At 45.0% G+C, this 25226-nt stretch overlaps 1 protein-coding gene across 1 annotated transcript in view; it reads left to right on the plus strand.

Annotated features, from left to right (window-relative positions):
- The first annotated feature begins 2924 nt into the window (after positions 1–2924).
- Positions 2925–25226, plus strand: part of ING2 (PHD finger protein-like protein) — a 101341-nt gene continuing 79039 nt past the window's right edge. The window contains exons 1-3 of the mRNA XM_086523011.1: positions 2925–3216; positions 3339–3410; positions 3589–3776. Of these exons, the coding sequence (XP_086379137.1) occupies positions 3171–3216; positions 3339–3410; positions 3589–3776 (306 nt within the window). The 5' untranslated portion in view covers positions 2925–3170. The remainder of the gene's footprint in view (positions 3217–3338; positions 3411–3588; positions 3777–25226) is intronic.

Genomic DNA, 25226 nt, shown 5'->3' on the forward strand with positions numbered 1-25226 from the left:
GATCCTCAACTCAATGCCCTTCCCACCTTGTAAATGTTGCCCAATTGAAGTAAACGTGTGAAGGGGGGGTGTCATTACGATATGACCTTTCACTCTAAGTGTTGAAAAAAGAAGGGGTGTGGCGGGCCATGGTGGACATCTTTGCACTTTTTGGCCGAATGAGGTGCTGAACGGTGCCATGTGCGCACACACACACACACACACACACACACACACACACACACACACACACACACACACACACAGAGAGAGAGAGAGAGAGAGAGAGAGAGAGAGAGAGAGAGAGAGAGAGAGAGAGAGAGAGAGAGAGAGTGAGAGTGAGAGTTTTTATTATCGTCCTCGGAGGTCAAATATGACCTATGGGACCAAAGTTACATGTGATGTAGTATGTGTATGGCTGATGAGTGACTCTCGATGCTCCAAAATTGCGGTGATGAGAGTCGCGATGGAGAGCCCACACTTTGGCTAGGAGAGGAAAGTGTGTAGGTCTAAGTTATGGCTGAAAATGTGAGAGAAGCAAGTTCGGATGTGACCAAAAGCTGAGCACTCTAGTAGTGTGTGGTACTCAGACTCTCGAACTTGCAGTGAGCATAATGTGCACAGTCGATTTGACTCTTCTCCATTACCCCAACGCCCTATCTCGTATCAAAGGAAATGGGAGCTAAGCCGAATGGCTGCGATAGTGCGTATCGCTGACAAGGGGATAGGCTCAAGCATGTAACTATGAGTACGGTTTCCTCTTTTAGCGAAGAACATGGTTTTGTAGTTGGGGGCAATATGGGTGGTGTAATGTATGAAGCGTGACCCACCGGATTTCTCCCAAGCCGTAATACATTGGTGTTGTAGAAAAGCTTTATTCACTTGGGAGTCAATTGAAGCATCATGTACCAAGTGTAATGCATCCCATCTCCCAAACCACTTCTTTATGTTTTGCATCCATCCCGTGCTCAAGATCTTGCTTTTATGCGTCTTTTGAACTTTTTTGCTTGCTTCCCATGCAATTGTAGGAAGTCGATGTGAGGGGTTTTGACGCATCTTTATTATGTACTCCACAACCCTTTTCATGCCCATAACCTCAATTGGAAGACAGCCCGACTCAAGAAGTAGGAGCATATATGGTGTTTGTGTCTTCACTTGGAGAAAGCTTGTGAGAAAACGCTTTTGGACATTCTCAAACTCTTTTCAAGTAGACTTTGAAATGCTCCCGCCCCACACTTCAACTCCATAAAGAAGAACCGGTGTCACCAATGCATCAAAAAGATACCTCTTGAGAACCCAACACTTGATGTTTCTCGCATTACACATGTTCTCAAATGCATAATATGCTCTCTTTCCCGCTTCCAAACGACGCACAACACATTCATGCCACTTGTGATTGGATGGAAGCTCAAGGCCAAGGTACTTAAAGCTCTCAACAACTGCAAGTTTCTCATTGTTGTATACAATGCATGGCTTCTCCTTATGGTTGGTTTTCACAAGCATAACCTTTGTCTTGGATTCATTCACAATCAGTCCACTATACAAGCAAAAGTTCTCAAGGACAACCATAAGCTTTTGTGCATCTTCTAAAGTGTGTGCTAGAAGCACTACATCATTCGCATACAACAAAAACATGATTACCGCATTGCAAATAGTGACCTCTTCAATGCCTTTTTCTTGCATAAAATCAAGTACCATTTCTTCCAATTGATCGATGCATAGACCAAAGAGTGTTGGTGACAATGGACATCCTTGTTCAACCCCAATAGTGCTTACAAAATTTCTGAAATTTCTCTTCACCGTGCGCAATTGACAAATCACCTTTCATAGATTCGAGAAACCGCAAGCATAAACTCACTTGGCACTTGGAGTTCTTCCATCCTTCTCCACAAATTGTTACGTGGAATCATATCAAAGACTTTCTTAAAGTCCACAAAACAACAATACAATCGCTTGCCTTTCAACCGACTTTCCTCCATGAGAACACGAAGAGTGACAAGATGATCAATGGTGCTAATGCATCGACAAAAACCCGCTTGTCCCTTTGCACGCTTGTCATTATCTTCAGCCCAATCATTCAATTTCATCTCCATTATGCACCCAAACAACTTTCCCATAAGAGACCCAATCATTATAGTCCGGTAGTTGTTTACATTCTTTACATCCCCTCCTTTATGCAAAGGCTTAACCCAATTAGTACTCCATTCATAAGGCATACCATGTTGAAGTGCAAGGTTGAACATATCACACATTCACTCATGGGTAAAATCTCCCGTCCATTTGATCATCTCCAGCTTGATACACACAAAGAGAGAGAGAGAGAGAGAGAGAGAGAGAGAGAGAGAGAGAACTTGCTATAAGCAACTGGGAGAGAGAAGGAGACTTGCCAAGATATAACATAGAGAGAGTAAGTGACCAAATGAGATTCCTTGAAACAACAATAGGAAGGCAATGCAAAATTGACGCATAGTTCTAATTATATAAGTTGGCAAACCAAGACAACGGACTACTTTAAGCCTAATTCAGATTATGTAGGAGACGACTATCAAACAAAAAGGGTTGTTGACCTCCAAGTTCACACTCCGCAACCTTTTAAACACAAAAGTTGACAAAGTAGTGAGATCGCACGTCTCTCCATCAATGAGTTCATGCTCAATCTACACAAATGGGCTTCTCGCTTTATTGCAAGGTGGAAGGCTCTCACGTCCAAGGGGTAGTGCCGCCGCAAGAATGCTGGGTCCAGAAGGTTACTCTCATCTTGTTGACGAACTAGTGCTCGCCACGGCAACAACTCACCCTGGTCTCAACGGGCAGTTTGAACCAGGCCTTAGGCAACGTTCAGACTGCCAGGTAAAAGCTTTAGCCAAGGGGCGTCTGTCTAGTGTGGCAAGAAATGGTTGGCTGGACGTGAGGTTCCTCGATACCTGAACTTGCCAAAGAGTGGGCGGCCTCAACCCCTGGGAACATGCAATCTTCCGCCCACTTTTCAACCTCTGCAAGCCACCAAGCTCTTAACTAGGAGTGCAAAGCTCATCGGACGTCTGCACTGACGATCAAACTCTTCTTGCAATTGTCCCTGCGCAGTCTGAACCCAACGGCCGATACAAATCCAAGCAATACTTTGCTGCACGTCCAGACGCAGGAAGCGGGGCTTGATCCCCCAGCCGCACATACAGAGAACGCGTCGGGTGATGGCGATCGCAAGAACGGGCGTTTATGTCGACGACTACCTTGACTGTAACACCACCCGCCTGTTTTGTTTGTTTGTCTGCCTGCGCGCGCGCGAGAGAGAGAGAGAGAGAGAGAGAGAGAGAGAGAGAGAGAGAGAGAGAGAGAGACGGCTTTTGGGTTGTTGACAGACTCTAGCTCTCTTCCTGCCGAGCTGCAGAGGCTTCTCTCTACAATGCGCGAGCTGGATGAACGTTCTCAAAGTACGTTCCACCACACGTATATGCATTATTCTTACTGACTTTTATGTTGGAAAGTATGTATTCAACATGATAATATCCGAGGAACGTTGCTTTGTGTGTGTGTGTGTGTGTGTGTGTGTGTGTGTGAGTGGGTGGTATTAACATGCTGGCTTCTAAGGGGCGCAGTGTGTGACTGCAGCTATGATCAGTCAAACAAAGGAACAAACCAATTATTGTTTAAGCTTCCCTTCTCAGCACTCAAAAAAGGCAACACCTGATCAAGAAGAACTTGTGGATAAGCTTCGCAAGGAGATTGAGACTAACCAGGAGAATGCTCTCAGTTTGTGTACAGAAAAAGTGCTATTAGCACAGCAAGCTTGTGACTTGGTATATTTGATTGCACAACTTGCTTTGTATGAGTTTCTTGATGTGTATATATATATATATCTATCTATGTATATATATAAAATATATATCTATGTATATATATATATATATATATATATATATATATATATATATATATATATATATATATATATATATATATATATATATATATATATATATATATATATATATATATATATAGAGAGAGAGAGAGAGAGAGAGAGAGAGAGAGAGAGAGAGAGAGAGAGAGAGAGAGCTTTATCAGTGTCTTCTGGAGGCTGAAGTTTGCTTGTGAGACAAATGATGTACATGTGTATGTCCTCTGGATATCCAGAACAAGGCGTCTAAGGCGTTTGGAGACAGACGTTGCCACTGCCTTTCACTTCGATTGGGGAGAGAGAGAAGAAGAAGAAGAAGAAGAAGAAGAAGAAGAGAGATTATAGTTCAAAGAGGAGAAAAATAAAACTTCACGCAGTACCTTCACACTGCATTAACGGAGTACAACAGTTTGCTACACTGCTTGTGATGGCATCACACCATGGAGATTTCTTGGCGGTTAGGACACCCCAGATTGCTGCTACACTCGTGAGTTCGTTGGAGTATTGTCCTTCAGTGGACATCACATAGACATATTCATCATTTGCCTCACATCTTCGGCTTCATGCGGTCTGTTCAACATGTGGTGCTGAGAGGGGGTGTTAGACTTACACCACTCTGTTGCTTCACAGGTCTAGGGCATGCATTTACGGCTAGTGTGCCCCAGGGCTGGCCACCCTTTGCATATTCATTTTCTCTGCATTGTCCAGCCGCCCACTTCTGGAATGCCGCCCACCTTGTACGGGCACCCTCATATATATTTCTTTTCTTGCTGGGTCGTGGGGGATTTTATATGGCATTGCCCTATCTCCCCTTGGGCACCTATTTAAGGGGCCAGGGAGGTACCCACTTCCATCATCTGGTTATTGTGTATTGGGTCTTCTGTTCATGGTAGTCATGAGGGGTGATTCACCATATCTTGCGTTTGGTGGTCTACTCTCTCTCTCTCTCTCTCTCTCTCTCTCTCTCTCACACACACACACACACACACACACACACTTCCGCACACGCACACCCTCACAGTTTTCTCGTTTCAGATATGCATTGTTGCAATGAGCATTTAGCCCTTTTTCCATCATGGTTGTACTCCCCTGAACGTATAGCTTCACATCCTCTAGAGTTAGAGGTCCATCACCTATATGTATACATCACCCACATACACTTTACTTAAGTCCGCTTTATTTTGTTGCATGTTTATTTTCAAGCTTTTGTCCTTTTGTTGGTGTCCTTTTGTTGGCACTACCTTTCGGCAGAAAGAGAGGGTGTATGCCGAGGGCATTTGAACATGTGTACAACGGAGCACCCTTCAAATTTTAAACCATTATTGAGGAGGGGAGAGCACGTGGGAGACGGCTCTATTGTTGCTTTGTGGACTTCCGCAAAGCCTTTAATACAGTGCCCAAAGCTAGATTGATCACAAACTCCAAGAGATGGGGGTACACAAAGCGTTGATCTGGGGGATCATGGCTCTATACAAGTCAGTAGTGGGGCATGTACGCACTCCAGAGGGGATTTCTGTTTGGTTCACTCCACTATTGGGATGAAACAAGGTTTCCCGCTATCTCCTACACTATTTGGCATGTATGTGGATGAGGTTGCTGACTACATTGAGAGGAATGGTGATAGAGGAGCACAATTGGCAGGGACATGAACTGAGTGTGAAAACAATTTCTTGTCGTAAAAGACGTGTCAATAGACCTACAAGTGTCCTGCCCAATAGGATCTGTGGTGTCTATAGTCAAACCGTCTGGAGAAAATGGGGAAGCCCAGGAACCGTCACGAGCATGACCGGAAGCCTGTCAATGCATGAACCTGCAACCTAGTGTGGCTAGGTGGCTAAAGTGTGAAAAAAAAATCTCCAAGAAGGCCAGATGTAGAAATCTGTGCCGTAAACTCCCTCCGAAACAAGGAAAGCTAGACTAAATAGTCTGCACTGTAGAAGCTACCGTAAGCTGTAGCAATCACTGATAGACCGCACAAACCACCACCGGATGGTGTCTTGTTTATAGGTAGGGTAATCCAAGATGAGGTGAAAGCCAGACTCAACAGTTTGCGCTGCGAAAGGCCTTTGAGAAGAGGGGTGGTAAGACCAAGATGTCTGCATTGTCCTGTGAAGAAGGGAAGCCAGACTGAGTAGTTTGCTGCCACAAATGGGTGACGTGGCATGGCATGGCTGGACACAATTACGGTGGGCAGCAGATACACACACCCCCTGGCTGACATGGCATCCGGAAATCCCGCTGACATGCTGACGTGGCAGCTCCGTACGGACCTCCGTAATTTGTGGCACAGAATGCGGCAGCAGGTTGACGTGGCAGCTGTACGGAGATTTGCTTTTTGGCGCAGCTGAATTCTACGCAAGGCTTTGGAGAAGCTTTTTGATAAGTTGCTTTATTTTAGATGCTTTTAAAAGTGGAAGCTTTTGGGGCTCTGCTTTTGGGCATCCCTTGTAAACATTTAAATAGGTGGGCAGGGTCTCACAACTCAGAGCATTTGGACACAGAGTCTGAGAGTGAGAACCCTCCCACTCTCTTGTACTTTGAACATAGATTAATACAAAAAGAAATACCGAAAGGGGCGCCAGTCTTTGGGGCCAATATCTCTAGGCACGGAACTCCGCCGGGCCATTCGAATCAATTGTGAACTGTGAACTGTTTTGAAGTGAATCTCTGTTGAGTTGCGGTAGAATCTTGACTTGGAGTGACCAAGTTTGTTACAGTAAAATCAGAGGGCGGCCGATTTCTCTTCTACCAGGAAATCCGATCCTTTTCTCGCGGCACTTATGGATTCCAACAATGAACAATCGACTTCCTCCACATCTGGGGATGCGGGAAGAGATCACGAAGAAGATTCTCACAAAGAGTATGGCCCGCCTTGGCCTACTCAGGCGGAGATTGAAGAGATGGAACGTCGACAATTGGTTGATGATGGGACAAAGATGATGATCAATCTTGCGAAGGATCCGAAATTTGCAAAATTTTTGACTCAGACAACCTTCGACGAAGTGCACTCCCAGTGGTTGATACACGAATTACCTAGCTTTTTGACGCGAACAACAAAGCCAAAAAGCACGACAAAAAGCAGAAGAAAGGAACTGACTTCCCGGGTCACTCGGGTCGTCAATCTACTTTTGCCTCGGCACGAAAGCAGAAGAAGCATGTGCGATTTGAAGGAGGGAAAAATCGAAGCAAAAAGCAAAGCTTTGGAAAGGGCAAGAAAAAGGCAAAGAAGCGTAAGTTTCGCCCAGTTTCTGACAGTTCTATAGAGGACTCGTCTCGGATAGTTCGGACTTCGACGATCACTGATTGTATGCAAAGAAGAAGAATTTCTATAAAGCCAACCAGTATGACTTTCTAGAGGATAAAAGCAAGAAAGTTCGAGAATTGAAAGAAGGTGGACAGTCAATTAAATTCGACACTTTTTCTGGATTCCGAGATGCTTCGAGGGCTTTGGCCTTCATACAGCTGTTTGATATAGCTTTCTCTGGAGGGCATTACTCAGAGCACTCCAAGATTCTGAGGGCTACCTCTTGCTTCAAGGGAAATGCTCGAACATGGTGGTCCACTCTTCTATTGAACAAGAAAGCGCCAGTTAAATGGTTGAAATTTAAAAGGCTTTTTATTTCTTCTTGGTTGACTTGGGAGTATGAAGGCGACATACGAATTGCTTGGAATCATCTCTGGATGACCAAGAAAGATACTTTGGACGCATATTGCGAGAGATTTTGGAGCTCTTTTCTACTCGTTCTTCATTTAAGAAGATCTCGTATAAAGAACAGATTGAGCGGTTTAGCTGCGGACTTCCTACAGAGATCCGAGATCATTGCTTAGAACTAAAGTCAGATTCTATTCAAGAACTGATGAGTCGTGCGAAACGGGGTTTTGCCATACATTCAAGCAGTCTGACTTACCCCATAGATGAGATCATGATGCAGAGAACCAAATAAACTTCTAAAAATGAAAGTAGAAAGAAGAAGAGCCCCGAAGAACAGAAAGATAAGGATGCACGACCCCGACTCACTCTTCGGGAGAGAGCCAACTACATCAAAGAGGGGAAGTGTTTTGGATGCGGGGAACTTGGGCACATCTCCGCGAAGTGCTCTAAAAAGGCACAAAAAGAACAAGATGAAGAAAGGCCAAAGAGTTTGAAAGTAGCTGAGGAATGTGGACGAAAAGGCAAGATGAAAGCTGGACTGGTTCCAGATTGCATGGATACTGACCCAAGCACGATTGATGAGAGTACAAAACTTTGCCAATGAAATCTAGTCTGTTTGTTTACTCGATCTTTTTGAAAGAGTTGAATGATGATTGTAGGACAAATATGTCTGATCTAGAAAAAGAACGTTAAGATTTTCTCCACACTTATGTTGATTGCTTTTCTGAGGGCCTGCTAGGCGAGTTGCCACCAGCTCGTCTTGAGGATCATACCATTGATCTGATACCTGGAAGCACACAACCGAACCGGCCACCTTACCGAGTGAGCTGAGCCTAGAATGAAGAGATTATGAACCAAGTGAAAGACCTCTTGAAAAAGGTTTTGATCGAGCCGAGTACTTCACCTTACTGCTCTCTAGTGTTTTTGGGGTTTGAAGAAAGACGGATCTTGGAGAATGTGCATTGATTATAGAGCTCTCAACAAAATCACCATCAAGAAGAGATTTTTGATTCCTAGGATCGATGATATTCTAGACCGACTACAGGGATCCTCTTGTTTCAACAGGATCGATTTAAAGAGCGGTTATCATCAGATCCGAATGGCGTTGGGAGATGTCTACAAGACAGCTTTTCGGACGACCTTCGGTTTATTCGAGGTTTTGGTGATGCCTTTTGGCCTTACCAATGCTCCAGCGACCTTTAACCGAATGATGGACATGATTTTTAGAGAGTGTAGATCTTTTTGTTGGCATTTTCTTTGATGACATTATTGTCTTCTCCAAGGAAGAGGCAGAACATAGAGAACATCTGCTTCAAGTCTTTCAAGCATTACGAGATCACAAGTTAGTGATTAATGCAAAGAAAAGTGAATTTTTCCTACCAAAGATACACTTTTTGGGACACATTGTGTCAGCAGGCAGCAGGAGTGCAGATGGATCTGGCCATGATAGAGACTATCTGTGATTGGCAGAATGCCCATGAAGTTAGAAGCTTCTTGGGATTGTGTTCGTACTACAGGCGGTTTATTAGAAAGTTTGTAGAGGTTGCTTCCCCTTTGCATGTTTTGACATAGAAAGGAGTCCCTTTCTTGTGGGGACCCACAGGGGTGACTACCTTTCAGACATTGAAAGAGAAATTGACTACAGGACCAATTTTGACTTTGTTGGATTTGCAGAAGTCATTGGAAGTATATTGTGATGCTTGTGGTCGTAGTCTCGGTGCGGTCTTAATGCAAGAAGGCCATGTCATTGCCTACGAGAGCCGATTGTTCTCAAGGCCAGAATTGACAACACAGATTTATGAGAGCTTTTGGCGGTTATCCATGCTCTTACTCAGTGGTGACAGTACCTACTGAGAGCCGATTTTATGGTCTTCACCAACCATCAGAGTTTACGCTACTTCTTGTCACAGAAGCAGCTATCGAAAAGTAGATGCAGTGGGCTAACTTATTGTCACAGTTCAGTTCCAGATTGTCCATGTGCAGGGACAGAAGAACTTGGTGGCAGATGCTTTGTCTTGGAAGCCGTTGGTTCTGGCTATTTCCGCGATACATCATGGAAGCTTCGAGGATATGGTTGATGAGTATGCCACAGATCCAAATTTTGCAGATGTATTCGGTTGAATACAGAATGGGGAGGTAGTAGCGGGATATTCCACTCGGGATAGCCACCATTTACGGTTCACCCTGCGGCATTGATACCACCTTGAAAGGTGTGGAGAAATACTTCTTTTGGCCGAGACTCAAGAAGGATGTGGACGATTTTGTACGCAGTTGCTTGGTATGCCAGAAGGTCAAGTTTGACAGGCATAAAGCACAGGGATTGTTACAGCCTTTACCTATACCCACCCGCCCCTGGGAAATTATTGCAATGGATTTCATTTTTGATCTCCTGAAAACATAGAGTGGGCACGATGGTATCTAGACTGTTATTGACAGATTTAGCAAGCAAGCTCATTTCATTCCAGTGAACAAGACAGTCAAGCGGGATCACTTAGCGATATTGTTCATTGCTCAGATATTCAGATTACATGGCATGCTTGAGACAATAGTCTCTGACAGAGATCCCCGATTCATGAGTTTGTTTTGGAAGCCTATTTGGGAGAACATTGGCATACGGTTGCAGTTCTCGTCATCTTTTCACCCCTAGACAGATGGGCAATCTGAGATTGCAAATTTAGTTGTACTTGATTTATTGAAGTCTTACATTTTGGGATCAGAAGACTCAATGGGAAAAGTATTTGCCCTTGGTGGAATTTGCCTACAATAACACGATACACTCTTCGATGGGGAAGGCGCCATTTGAGAATATTGAAGGTGCTCCGAAGGTTCCACCATTCTTAAGCACAAAGATAAGATTTTTGAAGCTGATCAGTACACGAGAGACTTGGATACAGCTTTTGCCAAGGTTCGGGAGGCTCTAGAGAAATCTCAGGAACGACACAAAAAGGTAGCAGATCGACATCGTCGCGATTTGAAATTAAAGGAGAACGATTTCTCTTACGATTTGAGAAGGCACGCCTGAGAAAGAAAAAGGGAAAGGAACGGCTTTTTCCAAAGCTTAGCATGAGATACTATGGACCTTTCCAGATTAAAGAAAAGATAAATGATGTCTCCTTTGGACTGAAGCTGCCCGATATTTGGAGGATTCACAATGCTTTTCATGTGAGTCTCCTGAAGCCTTTTAAAGGCTATGTGCACGATGATGGGGAGCCAGATGAGCAACCCGAAGTGGAGGAAAACGAGGAGATACTCATTCCAGAACAAATATTGGCACATAAAGATAGAAAGATTAAAGGTAAAGCGATCAGACGGTTCTTGGTTAAATTCAAGAACTATCCCGCATTGGATGCAAAGTGGATGGAGGAGGAGGACTTAGCAGATACTCCTCAGATTGTGAACCTTTACAGTGAAGCATTCGGTTTAGCTTAGTCTACTCCAATAGAACCCCGATTTCAGCATGGGCGAATCTAGTGCAGTGGGTACGCACAAGAGGGGAGTCACTCCACTCCTTTGTCGACAGATTGCCCCAATACCTTGATTTGATATAGAGTCACTGATGTCCCTTTGGGTTTCAGGGATACTGTTGAGCTGACAGTTGTGACTCAAGAATGGAGGGGAAAGGTGTTGAGGCTCGAGACTACCTTGAAAGGCGTGGAAAAGTATTTCTACTAAGCTTAGAAAGGATGTAGATGAGTTTGTCCACTTGTGTGGTGTGCCAAAAGGTCAGATTCGACAGACATAAAGCACCAGGACTACTACAATCTTTACCTATTCCTCGAAGAGTGTAGCAATGTACTTTATCTTTGATCTTCCGAACACTCAGAGTGGGCATGATGGAGTTTGGACAGTCATTGACAGATTCAGTAAATAGACTCTTCATTCTGGTAAAGAAGACAATGAAATGTCACGTGCATATCTAACCCTATGTGCATGTGGACAAGCTACTTTATGACAAGGGTTCAGTTAGCTTAGGAAGTGTTCTGGCACCTTTGTGAGTGTGTTCGCAGACCGTGCATGTCCAGACATTTCCTCTGGTTGCACACAACATGATCATCAGATTACAGCAGTACCCATCAGGGGCATTTTACAGTGCATAGAATCTATTTTCCCTATTTTAGTCATTTTTCATTTATTATTAATCAGTGACTTTGTTGGGAAACTAGGTAGAGCAATTCTGGTAAGTCAGTATATAATAAAAGCTAGCGTTAGCACTTTCTGGCAGAAAGGCAGCAGGGACCACTTGTCTGGCAGTGCACCTTCTCAGCAAGACCCCCGGCGGACAACCTAGCGTTTTCAGCCATCAAGAACAGCCTAGTGTTTTCAGCATTTGCAGATCAGCCCCAGCGTTTTGTAAGTTGCAGATCAGCCTGGCGACAACAGATTCTCTAGCGTTTTGCAGCAGATATCAACATCAACACTAGCGTTTTTGGAACAGCAAATCAGCCTAGCGTTTTGCAGTTCTTTGGCGAAAGAACCACTTTCTGCATCAGCGTTTTGCATTTTCAGCAGTTAGGATCCGCACGGTAGCCCCCAAACCTCGCAGATCTCACCTTCCCGTAGCAGATCCTCGCCGCACGGTTAGATCAGCCAGTGTTTGCAGATTCAGCCCGCTATTCGCAGATTTCAGCATCTGCGTTTTCAGCGCATTGTTGTCCCGCCGTCATCATCGTCGTCGTCATCGACATGGAGTCAGAATTCAGCAGTACAAGATTTGCAGAATTCAGCCCTTAGCGTTTTCAGATTTCAGCCCGTCTCGTCGTCGTCCTCATCGCCGTCGACATTGTCGGCAAGTCCATTGCATCTAGACCATTGTACCAGATTGTGTAATGAATAGCGTAGACCATTTCTCGCCATAGAGAGTGGGGCCCTTGGAGGAGGGTTTGACCACATTCTGGTGTCGTATTCTTCTCTATCTATCTCTCAATCTCAACACCTTCATTCAGAGTTACCCGGAACGCGGAACGGGAACGGTGATGGGCCTCCTTGTGGAACGGGGGAATGGGAATGGGTTTGAAACGGGAACGGTGCGGAACGGGAGGCTAAAAAAACACCCAAATAATGTTATTTTTAGCGTTATGTATTTGAATACAAGTAGTATCGGACCGCATTTTGACATTCAGGCAGCCTGCACACAAGAAGAATGGTGAATGCGAAGCGGGTGTCTGAATACTTTAGAAGCACTTTTTTTTTTGCCGCCCAACCTCTCGAGGTACTCACTCCGAACCAAGTTGTGATTGTTGATGGAAGTAACAAATCTTCACTGCATCAGCAATGACTGGAGCGATCCAGTCTAGCTTGCCGATGTCTTTTAGAAGGTTGTTCAAGCAGTGTGCCATGCAAAAGCACACTGTCACATGTAGATAGTGGCCCTCTATAATAGCTGCTGCTGTCCTGTTTGATGCCTCCCCATCTGTGACAAAGGCCACCACGTGTTGCTCACCGATTGTTTCTATGGCCGCTGTCCACTCTGCAGAGAGGACATCGGCGAACTTGCCACTCTCGATGGCATCATGAGAGTACACAAGGTACATCTCTCCACTCGAGTATGCGACGAGACCATGGATAGATCTCTTCCTTGTATTGCTCCACCCGTTGGCAATGAGAGAAACGTAATGTTTTGCCCAAAGACGCTGAATATTGAGTGTTGCTTGCTCCACGATAGCCTTCTCTCGATCGAGCAAAGTGGTTCGGAGAGCCTTTGAAGATGGCCGCACATAGCCGGTGCCATATTCTCCTATCCGTCGCACCATAACTTTTCAATACTCCGACCTATTTCGAGCAAACATAGAGATGTTAGTATTAAAAAGGCGGAAACGCTCCATATCGGAAGAAATAAGAGAGAAGATTGATAAATCATAAAACATACCTCGCCGCGACAAATGGGATATGGTCGTGATAGAAGAATCGGGCCACGGCCGCATCCACCTCTTCCTTCTTCTTTGGGTCCCAAGATGTTACCGGCCCGTAGGGCGGTAGGCTTTGGCTTTCACCCGAAATTCTGTACTTTAGACACACACACACACACACACAGCACTTTGCAAAAGGGAACTTGCGACGGGAATTAACACTTAAGGGCACACACTGCTCGGAAGCTAGAATGCTCCGAGCAGACGCCGACAACGTGTAGGCCCCAAAATTGGCGCCCCTTTCGGTATTTCTTTATACTTTGAGAGGGTAAATTACAAAGTAGAGTCCTGGGAATCCTTTACCTGTATCCCAGTTAGATACCAACTGTTTTGGCCAAATTTCGCGAGCATAACAACCCCAAAACTTGCGCAAAACCAATTCCCCTACTGGAACTCACTTCAACTAGCATAAACCCTTTGATTCCTGCCCAAAAACAGTAAATTCAGCACGCTGTATTTACTGGTTTTTGCCCTGTTTTCAGCCCCAAACAGTCCCCTAACTGTCCTCTGCCAGTGGGGCACTATTCCCAATGGTTTTGGCGTCCGTATGGCTGAAAAACAGTCAATTTACAGCGCATACACAGCACTGAAAATGCTCGTGCTCGGTGAGGTTATGACCCTCACCGATGCCTGCTTTGGAGTAGCAGTTAGCTACCCCTGTTCCTGCTCAAGGAGGCTCTTGCCTAAGCACAAAAGCATGAACCCACACAGCTGTACATCGGTCAAATGAAGAGCCCTCTTGTGGGGCATCACATAACTGCACGTAGGGGAGAGAGAGAGCAGTGTGTAGCGTGTAGGGCATCACTCCTAGCACCACACTGTACATGAGAGGGAAAGAAAGAACTCCGTAGCTCTTAACTTGTGACAAAAGCTGAAAAATGAGTCTCCCCGCTACAAATTCAGCGCCACTTCTTGATGCAAGAGAAAAGTGCACAGAAATGTGCCACTTGGCGCGTTTACAGGCATTTTCCCGTTTCGGGGTTGCTACCTAAAAATCTCCCGACTGGTTGCCCAATTGACTTTGTGGCAGAGTTGTAGAATGTTCCCCTTGTCATACCAAAGGTAACGACGCGAACACATTTCACGGCCCAAAATAGCAGTTCCCTTATTTTTAGGAGGTACTTCCGTTGGGGTCCCACTGGTCATCTGACCATCTATCCTCATTGGGACCGCATCCAAAAGTGCAATGTGGCCCAATTGTCGGATATTTTCTGTTGGTGATTCCACCTTGACTTTATGTCTTTATTGAGTTCACTTCCTAGTATCCACCAACTTGCTAAGTGCGACGGGGGCACCTACATGTCCTTGCACTGAGCCTAGACATCCTCTTACTATACGAATTCCAGTGCCGACCAACTTCCCGTCTGCGGATGATTTTCCCGTTCACATTGGCCATACAATGTCCGATCATTTGCAACTTCAAAAAGAGGGTCTCAAAAATTAAACAAAAATCATTGGAAAGAAACCAACAACTAAGGTTAGCAATTGCCACGTCCTCGTGACATACCCCCCTCTTGAAATCACAAACGCCCTCGATTGCATACCATAAATACATGCCACTGATGATCTTGTGTTGTTAGCACTCTTTTATCATCGCATGTATCCGCAAGAAAGGATGTAACACATAGATGTAAATGACTTAATGAGACCTTCATACTTTTGTCATTTCCATGTATGACACTGAATTCATATGTACATATGATGTGCTAGCTCTATCATTATCCCCCTTTGCACACGTTGGGTTGGGGCATAAGTAGGTTGTAACCCAAAGGCTTCAAAGTTCAAGGTAAAGCTGCAATACATTTGGTGACTCGGACAGTTCATGCTCTTCCATCCACTTTGCATCCATAGGCGGATAGTTCTTGAACTTCACCAAATAGCGTCTTGCAACTTGTCCTTTAACTTTTTTTACAAAACGTGCGATTGTACTCCAGCAAGCTCTTGCATGAAACTGAAGTAAGCTGGTGCCAATCTGTCATGATGTCGGCTTCAAATTCATTTGACAGCCAAGCAGATGCAAACATTTGCTTGAAGTAGACCCAAGTGGCGGGTGCCTGTCCTTCCATTAACAATGTCGTCCACCATGTAAGCGCATTGTCCTTTAAGAAAGTGGCAGCTTTCGTGACTTTAGAGGCCTCTGTAAAATTCCCTCCTGCATAAGCTGTATCAAATTGCTGGAGGAAAGTGAGGGCCTTTGCTTTATTCTCAAAGCCACTGAAAGTGCTGAATTTCACAGTTGCACCACCTTCTTTGTAAGCTTTCGGCTTCTCCAGTGCCCCCAAATTGTCATATGGAATGGTCTGCAACATGGGCACTGTAGTAGGCATGACCGGCACACCTTGGCCATTAACATTTTGCATCAGAGGTGCGATATCTGACTGCTGTCCAGAAAAACCAGCCATGCAAAAATGACCTTGTAGCACCCCAAACTGGCCCTGGTTGCACTGAAAACCCTGTTGCATGCCGATACTACCATACATGGGGTTTGGCATCATGCCTTGCATACCCTCAAACACTGTTCCTGGCATGTACAGCTGACTTCGAGGCGCATAACCAGCCATACTTTGGAACACTGATCCACCCCCGAAATACCCAGGATGTACCGTGGGTGGTGGAAAAATTGGGTGCATTGCCTGGTATCCTGTTCCCTGTCCTCTCAAGACAGCATGCGGGCTCCGAAAGGTGGCGGGCTGAACTGGCATAACCTGTGGAATAGGCGTTCTAGCCACCTGTTCAAGCATGGGAGGAACCTGTTTTGGAGCCCCCGAGTCCGCAACATGCGAGTGTTCCCTGTCCTGCTGAGTCGAATGAAGTACTTGGGCTTGAGCCTCAACAAGCTCTGTACGCGGTGTAGGTTGCCTATTTTGCTGTTGCACTGGTGGCGTTTGCAAGAACTCCATAAACCTTGGATTTTGCACTAGTTGCGAAAAGACATTCACTCGGCAACTAACTGAGTCCTGAACGCATCATCCTCTAGTTGCCCAGTCATAAAGCCCTGTACTACTGGAGGGACATTCACATTAACAGGAGGTACAGTCTGACGTGGTCGTGAGCTCTCGCCAATCTCGAACACCATAGCAGTTTCCTGTCTATCCTTCGAAGAGGAATCCTCTTCCATAATGCCCTTCCCTTTGTCGGCCATAGTGTAATCCCGCGATCCTATACTCTGTGTCTTTACCCAAAACAACCGAGGCTCACTCTTTGAGGAAAAAGTGATTGAGATCTCGGCAATGGAACCTTGTTACCGGCCCGTAGGGCAGTAGGCTTTGGCTTTCATCCAAAATTCTTTACTTTAGACACACACACACACACACAGAGCACTTTGCAAAAGGGAACCTGCGACGGGAATTAACACATAAGCACATACACGGCTCGGAAGCTAGAATGTTTCGAGCAGACGCCAACAACGTGTAGGCCGCAAAATTGGCGCCCCTTTCGGTATTTCTTTATACTTTGAAAGAGTAAATTACAAACTAGAGTCCTGGGAATCCTTTACTTGTATCCAGTTAGATACCAACTGTTTTGGCCAAATTTCGGCAGCATATCAGCCCCAAAACTTGCGCAAAAGTGCCAGATCACTTTCTATTCTAGACTAACTTTATTGAATTGAACCCTGGTCATGCTGTAGCTTGTCCAGGGACACATAGGGTTGGATGTGTCACGTGACAGCCAAGGGGTGCGCCCGCCGCAGGGAAGTGTAGAGCTCGGGTAAGAGAAGATCCTGCTCTAACACAGATTGCAAGCTAAAGAAGAACCTCAAGAACCCAAGAACCCAAGAATCACAAAAACCCAAGTTCCTCGTGAACTTAAGAACCCAAGACTTCAGTGTATAGTCATCACCCGAAGCGGAATGGATACTTCGCATGGAGGTGATGAGCATGGAAGTGGCGAAGAAGAATTTTTCCCACGAGGAGGTTTTTCCGACCCTCCCGCTATCCCATCTACGTGAAGGATTGCACCAAATCCTATGGAGGCTTTGGTCAAGACGATGATGGACATGATGATACAACAAGAAGCGCAACGCGCTGCCTTGGAGCGCGAGCGCGAAGAAAGAAAGGTAGAATTGGATCGTGAACGCGAAGAAAGAATGACAACCTTAGAGCGTGAGCGCGCTTGGCGGCCGAAGAAAGAAAGGCATAATTGGATCGCAAGCGCAAAGAAAGAAAGGCCGAATTGGATCGCGAGCCCGAAGAAAGACGGTTAGCCTTGGAGCGTGAGTGCGAGCAAGCGCGCTTGGTGGCCGAAGATAGACGAGCGGCCTTGGAGCTAGGTGTGAGGCATAGAGAGACCAACGCATGAAGAGTTGGTCCTACATGTACTTACCTCGAAACCCGAGCCGTTCAAAGATGTTGTTAGTTCATCAAGTAGCAAAGACTCGAACTCCGACAACCTCGTCACAGAGAAGATCACGTTCAATAAGTATGACGGTAAGATGGATGCTAGTGTTATTCATTCTTGGTTGCATCAATTTAATGCTTATTTTGCGACAACTAAGAAGACAGGGAATAGCAAGGTTTTGACGACAGCCATGTACCTTGCCGGTGATGCCATTAATTGGTACCACGGCAAGACACAATTGGCCGCGCACCTAGAGGAAGCCGACGAAGGCGCGTCCCTTTCCTTCAATTGGGGCGACTTCCAAGACAAGCTCAAGGCGCAGTTTATGCCACCATAGTACCTAGCACAATTGAAAGAAGATTGGCGCAATCTCAAGCAAAATGGTATGCCAGTCATGTTTTCCTCTAATCGTGTTTTACAGCTCGGCACCCAATTACGCAAATCGGATGATAAGTGCAAGGAGGCATTCTTTTTTGGATTGGACGAGTATATCAAGTATGATGTCGAGGTACTCCATCGATCTCAACAAAGCGGTAGCGATTGCTCTCAAAGTACCTCTTAGACTACTCAGAACTTGGCGCCCACAGAACGGTAAGAATGGTAACTCTTCTAACCAATCTTCCTCTAGTCTCTTAGAAAAGAACACTCACAATGAATCTAAGGGTAAAGCTAATGCAATTGCTAAACCTAAGCTCACTCCAGATGAAAAAGCAGCACAAGGAATTTTAGGAGGATACATCACGTCAGAAGAACAAAGCATTTATTCTAAGGAAGGTCGATGTTATCATTGTCACATCAAGGGTCACATAAAAAGAAGATGTCCTAAGATTGAATCTAGCGAAACTAAAGAACCCACAGAACTCACATCCTCTGTTAATGCCATCAATTGGAACACGAGTGTGACCCAAGTTTCTCATGGTCCTCCCATTAATGAGTCTCTCATTAAGTTTTACGGTCATGTGAAGGGTCAGCGTTTTGTCATATTGTTGATCTAAGCAGTATTCATGATGTTATAAGTGACTCTCTTGTTGAAAGAGCCCGCTTGGAGGTTAGCAAGACATCTCCTTTTGAGGTGTCGGGTATGGAATCTCTCATTACATGAGAGTGCCTTGATGTGTTGTTCATTGTTCAACAAGAGTCCTTCCTCAGAAAATTTGTAGTATCTCCTCTCTCAGGATATGATATGATTTTAGGCATTCGATGGTTTCATGAGCATAATTCTCTCATTGATTGGGCAGCCAATACTTTCACTTTTAATCCAAAAGTGACTCTCCCATTGTCATTTGTGGGGAGGAAGTTGTTCATTCTTCATCTCTCATTTCTAATGTGCAGGCGAAGCTTGAAAAGAAAAAAGAGAAGGAGACTCTCTCTGACTTTTCTTCTCCAAAGCACGACACCCATGATTTGCATAAAGAAGATGTGTTTATTCACAAGGATGATGATTTGCATGATAAAGATGTGATTGTTCACAAGGATGATGGTTTAGTTGATGCTTTTTCTGGTGAAGCTAACCTCAAATACGATCAATCACGAAGAACCGATCTTGGCTCTCGAGTCGAGATCTAAGGAACCCACTCAGGAAGTATTATGTGTCTGCATGATTAGTCAGCACGCATTGTTCGAGTGTTTCATTCATGACGGTTTCCTGTATATTAGTCACCGTCTTTATGTGATTTCTTTTCATAGGCATGCCATATTGTACGATGAACACGATTCACTCATGAATGAGCACGGATGTATGCGGATTACTCATGAAAAGATAAAATGTTTGCATTCAAGGAATTCACATTCCATGTCCCTTCCTTGGCATGACACAGTATCCGAAAGAGCACAAGAAGGATTGAGCATCAAGCATTGGCATTTCCATTGTGATTTGCCACAGTTGATAGATTTAGATCAGAAAGACAAGTTTTGATTTTAGTTTTTGCGTGTGTTTGATGAACGGTTTGGCACTCCGTCTCTTTGTTCATCTACATTGCATGCACAGTCTTTAAAGAAGACTAGAATTTTTCCAGTCACTTTACATGGAATGGGTATGTTCATGTTTTTGTGTTGGAAGTGGTTTCAGGAATTTTCCTCCTCGGAGATTCTTGAAGAAGGTAGATCCACGACTATAGCCGAAGTTGGAGCTTTGACGCAGCTACATATGACTTTGTGTCGCTTTCGGTGCGGCCCAAAGAAGCAAGCGTTGCAGACCTTTATGAAGTTCAAGTATCGCACGACCCACACATCAGAGTGGGCCGCCGAAGAGTCCTTCTCGGGATTCATCCAGATGTTGTTGGCGATCTCCCTCGACGCCATACAATTCAGTACGAGTACCTCACTTTAAAAAGGAGGGGATGTCACGTGCACATCTAACCCTATGTGCATGTGGACAAGCTACTTCATGACAAGGGTTCAGTTAGCTTAGAAAATGTTTTGGCACCTTTGTGAGTCTGTTCGCAGACCGTGCATATCTAGACACTTAGAGTAGTTGCATTTCCTCTGGTTGCACACAGCATGATCATCAGATTACAGTCAGTACCCATCAGGGGCAGTTTATAGTGCATAGAACCTATTTTTCCTGTTTTAGCCATTTTTCACTTATTATTAATAAGTGACTTTGTTCGGAAACTAGGTAGGGCAATTCTGGTAAGTGAGTAGATACGAAAAGCTAGCGCTATCACTTTCTGGCAGAAGAGGCAAAAGGGACCAAGTGTTTGGCAGTGCACCTTCTCAGCAAGACCCCCGACGGAACAACCTAGCGTTTTCAGCCATCAAGAACAGCCTAGCGTTTTCAGCATTTGCAGATCAGCCCCAACATTTTGCAAGTTTCAGATCAGCCTGGGGACAACAGATTCTCTAGCGTTTTGCAGCAAATATCAACATCAGCCCTAGCGTTTTTGGAACAACAAATGAGCCTAGCGTTTTGCAGTTCCTTGGCGACAGAACCACTTTTTGCATCAGCGTTTTGCATTTTCAGCAGTTAGGATCCGCACCGCAGCCCCCAAACCTTGCAGATCTCACCTCCCCGCAGTAGATCCTCGCCGCATGGTCAGATCAGCCAGTGTTTGCAGATTCAGCCCGCTATTCGCAGATTTCAGCATCTGTGTTTTCAGCGCATTGTCGTCGCGTCAGCATCATCGTTGTTGTCACCGACATAGAGTCAGAATCCAGCAGATACAAGATTGGCAGATTTTAGCCCTTAGCGTTTTCAGATTTCAGTCTGTCTCGTCGTCGTCCTCATCGTCGTCGACATCGTCGGCAAGTCCATTGCATCTAGACCATTGTACCAGATTTGTGCAATCAATAGCATAGACCATCTCTCACCATAGAGAGTGGGGCCCTTGGAGGAGGGTTTGACAACATTCTGGCGTCGTATTCTTCTCTCTCTATCTCTCAGTCTCAGCACCTTCATTCACAGTGGTTATCCACTTTGTTTGTGATCATTTGCACTCTCACTAAAGGAACGGAAGGCTCTCCCTTCTGTAAGTAAAAGGAACCCTTGAGCACAGTTCGGAGCACTCATCTTGAGCAAAGTTCAACATTCACTTCGCTACACCTTACATAAAAGCTGATCATTTAGCTAAGCTGTTTGTCTCACAAATTTTCCGATTACGTGGCATGCTTGAATCTATAATGTCAGATAGAGATCCCCGATTTACACGATTATTTTGGAGAGCAATCTGGGAGAATATAGGCACCCGCCTTAAATTCTCGTTGTAACAGACTTGGACACTCCAAGTCAAGAATCAATCGTGACAGCACCAAATAACCACTTCAAAACAATTCACAGATCACAATAGATTTGCACTGGCCTGGCGGAGTTCCGTGCCTAGAGATATTGGCCCCAAAGACTGGCGCCCCTTTCGGTATTTGTTTATGTATTAAATCAATGTCAAAGTACAAAGAGCGGTTAGGGTTTCACTCTCAGATTTTGCGTCCAAATGCTCTGAGAAGTGAGGCTCTCACTGCATATTTAAATGTTACAAGGGATGCCCAAAAGCAGAGCCCCAAAAGCTTGAAAGCAAAAGCAGATTCTCTCTCTCTCTCTCTCAATGAGAATAAAAATAAAGCATATTCTCTCTTTATCTCTCTTCCAATTTTTTTAAATTTTTTTTCCACCTCCGCGATTTTCAAAAATTAGGGTTTCTGGCAGAAATTAGGGTTTCCGCTGTTCGTAGCCACATCATCACTTTGTGACATACCCCCCTCTTGAAAGCATTGTAATCGACCGCGATTATGCCTGCAAAACCGACAAAAGCCATAAACCGTCTTAGCAGACACTGATTGTTGGTACCTACGTACTAGGAACACACATCTAGCACATGTACCAAATCGACAGTCACATCACACGACATCACAGGACATCACATGACATTCAACATTCATTCAGATCTTAGAGGTTAGAGCATGATTTATCGGCAATGTAGCTAGCAATCACTTCAAGGTCTAATCGGGACCTCATCGATGTCCGATTGACTAACCCCTATTGCAACCATGTCTATTCGAGATCAATCAGACCAAAATGTTGCAGTCATTTCGTCTTTCAGTTCCTGCACTCAAAAGAAGTGAAGAAACAAATCAGTATCATTATCGGGATTTCCATTTCATAAAGTCATCCAGCAGAATACTGTCAGCTCTCAGTATCCCTGAAGCTCAAAGAGACATTAGTGACTTTAGTATCAAAATCAAGGCATCTGTTGACAAAGGAGCGGAGTAACTCCCCTCTTGTGCATCCCACTGCACCAGATCTTTGGCCAAGCTGAATTTCCGGGTTCCGTTTGGAGTAGACTATGCTAAACCAAAGCATCGAGGTAAAGTTTCACAGTCCGAGGAGTATCTGCTAGGTCCTCCTCCTCCATCCACTTCGCATCAAATGCAGGAAAGTTCTTGAACTTAACCAAGAACCGCCTTCGGACTTTACCTTTCTTCGTATCCCTATGTGCCAAAATCTGTTCAGGAACAAGGATCTCCTCGTTTTCTTCCACTTCGGGTTGCTCATCAGGCTCCCCATCATCAGGCACATGACCCTTAAAAGGTTTCAAGAGACTCAATGGAATGCATTGTGAATCCTCCAACTATCTGGCAGTTTCAATCGGAAGGAGACATCATTTATCTTTTCAGTGATCTGGAAAGGTCCGTAGTATCGCATACTAAGCTTTGGAAAAAGCCTCTCCTTTCCCTTTTTCTTTCTTAGGCGTGCCTTCTCAAAATGTAAGAGCACCCAATCATCCTCCTTCAATTTCAAGTCGCGACGATGGCGATCCGATGCCTTTTTCTGTCGTTCTTGAGACTTCTGCAAAGTCTCGCGAACCTTGGCAAAAGCCGTATCCAAATCTCGCGAATATTCATCCGCTTCAAATATCTAATCTTTCGTGCTCAGGAAGGTTGGAACATTCGTAGCACTTTCAACAATCTCAAATGGCGTCTTCCCCGTCGAAGAGTGTATCTTGTTATTGTAGGCAAATTCCACCAAAGGTAAGTTCTTTTCCCATTGAGTCTTCTAATCCGAGATACAAGACTTCAATAAATCTAAAACCACTGAATTGGCAATCTCAGATCGCCCGTCAGTCTGCAAGTGAAACGATGACGAGAACTGCAACCGCGTGCCAATGTTCTCCTAAATTGCCTTCCAAAACAAACTCATAAATCTGGGGTCTCTGTCGGAGACAATCGTCTCAGACGTGCCATGTAATCGGAAAATCATCGTGATCATTCTGTGTTCTCGGGAGATAAAAAATGAAATCCATTTCAATATTTTCCCAGGGGCGGGTGGGTATGGGTAAAGGCTATCGATCCCTGTGCCTTATGCCTGTCAAACTTGACCTTCTGGCATACTGCGCACAACTCTTCCACATTCTTTTTGAGTCTCGGCCAAGAGAAGTATCTCTCTACCCCCTTCATGGTGGTAGCAATGCCGCGGTGACCCGTAAAAGGTGGATAGTGGCATTCAGTCATAACCTTTTCCCTCAACGGCTGTGTAACGCACAACATAGTCTTTCTCATCAAGTAGCCTTCCCGAAGGGAGTATCCAGCTACTGTCTCCCCATCCCGTATCCGCGTGAAAATATCTGCAAAATCTGTATCTATGGCATAATGATCGACCATATCCTCGAAGCTCCTATGATGTATCGCAGAAATAGCCAGAACCAACGGCTTCCGAGACAAAGCATTTGCCACCACATTCTTCTGTCCCTGCACATGGACAATCTGGAAGTGAAACTGTGACAAGATGTTCGCCCACCGCATCTGCCTACTCTGTGACAAGAAGTAGCGCAAACTCTGATGGTCTGTAAAGATAGTAAAATCCGCTCCGAGTAGGTAAAGCCGCCACTGAGTAAGAGCATGGATAATCACCAAAAGCTCTTTCTCATAAATCTGTGTTGTCATCTCCGGCCTAGAGAACAATCGGCTCTCGTAAGCAATGACATGGCCTTCTTGCATCAAGACCGCACCCAGACTACGACCACAAGCATCACAAAATACTTCAAATGACTTCTGCAAGTTTGGCAAAGTCAAATCTGGTCCTGTAGTCAATTTCTCTTTCAATGTCTGAAAGGCAGTCACCTCTGTGAATCCCCCGAGAAAAGGGACTCCTTTCTGTATCAAGATATGCAAAGGGGAAGCAACCTTTGCAGACTTTCCAATGAACCGCCTGTAGTACGAACACATTCTTCAAATCGGGCCAATCACGTATAGTCTCTATCTTGGCCGAACCCACTTGCACTCTTGCTGCTGAGACGAAGTGTCCCAAAAAGTCTCTGAAGAAGATGATCTCTGTGTTTTGCCTCATTCTTGGAGAAACAATGATATTATCAAAGAAAATGCCAACAAATAGCTTGTACTCTCGTCCATCATCCGGTTAAATGTCCTCGCAGGAGCATTGGTTAAGCCAAAAGGCATCACCAAAAACTCAAATAATCCAAAAGTAGTCCGGAAGGTTGTCTTGTAGACGTCTCCCGTCGCGATTCGGATCTGATGATATCCACTCTTCAGATCAATCTTGCTAAAGCAAGAGGATCCTTGTAACCTGTCGAGCATATCATCGATCCTAGGAATCGGAAATCTGTTCTTGACAGTGATTTTGTTGAGAGCGCTATAACCGATGCTCATTCTCCAAGATCCATCTTTCTTCAAATCCAACAACAGTGGAGAGCAATATGGTGAAGTACTATGTTGGACAAGACCCTTTTCCAAGAGGTCTTTCACTTGGTTCATAATCTTTTCATTCTGTACTCGGCTCACACGGTTCGGTGCCCGGTTCGTGTCAGGACAAGGGTCCTGTACCCTAAGAACTAGGTTAGTCACGGACTACGGCCAAGGGTCGGGCTTGGCAGTGTGGACAGGGGATCCGTCTAGGGCAAGGGGCTAGGAGCCCGCGTATATAAAGGGAGGTTGGGAGGAGGATCCTAGAGTCTAGTTCCCTAGTTCTTACACTGGTATCAGAGCTTAGGAGTCTCTTCCACTCTCT

The sequence above is a fragment of the Adiantum capillus-veneris genome, chromosome 11 (genome assembly GCF_014529385.1).
Source record: "Adiantum capillus-veneris isolate H3 chromosome 11, ASM1452938v2, whole genome shotgun sequence".
NCBI classification, from domain to species: Eukaryota; Viridiplantae; Streptophyta; class Polypodiopsida; order Polypodiales; family Pteridaceae; genus Adiantum; species Adiantum capillus-veneris.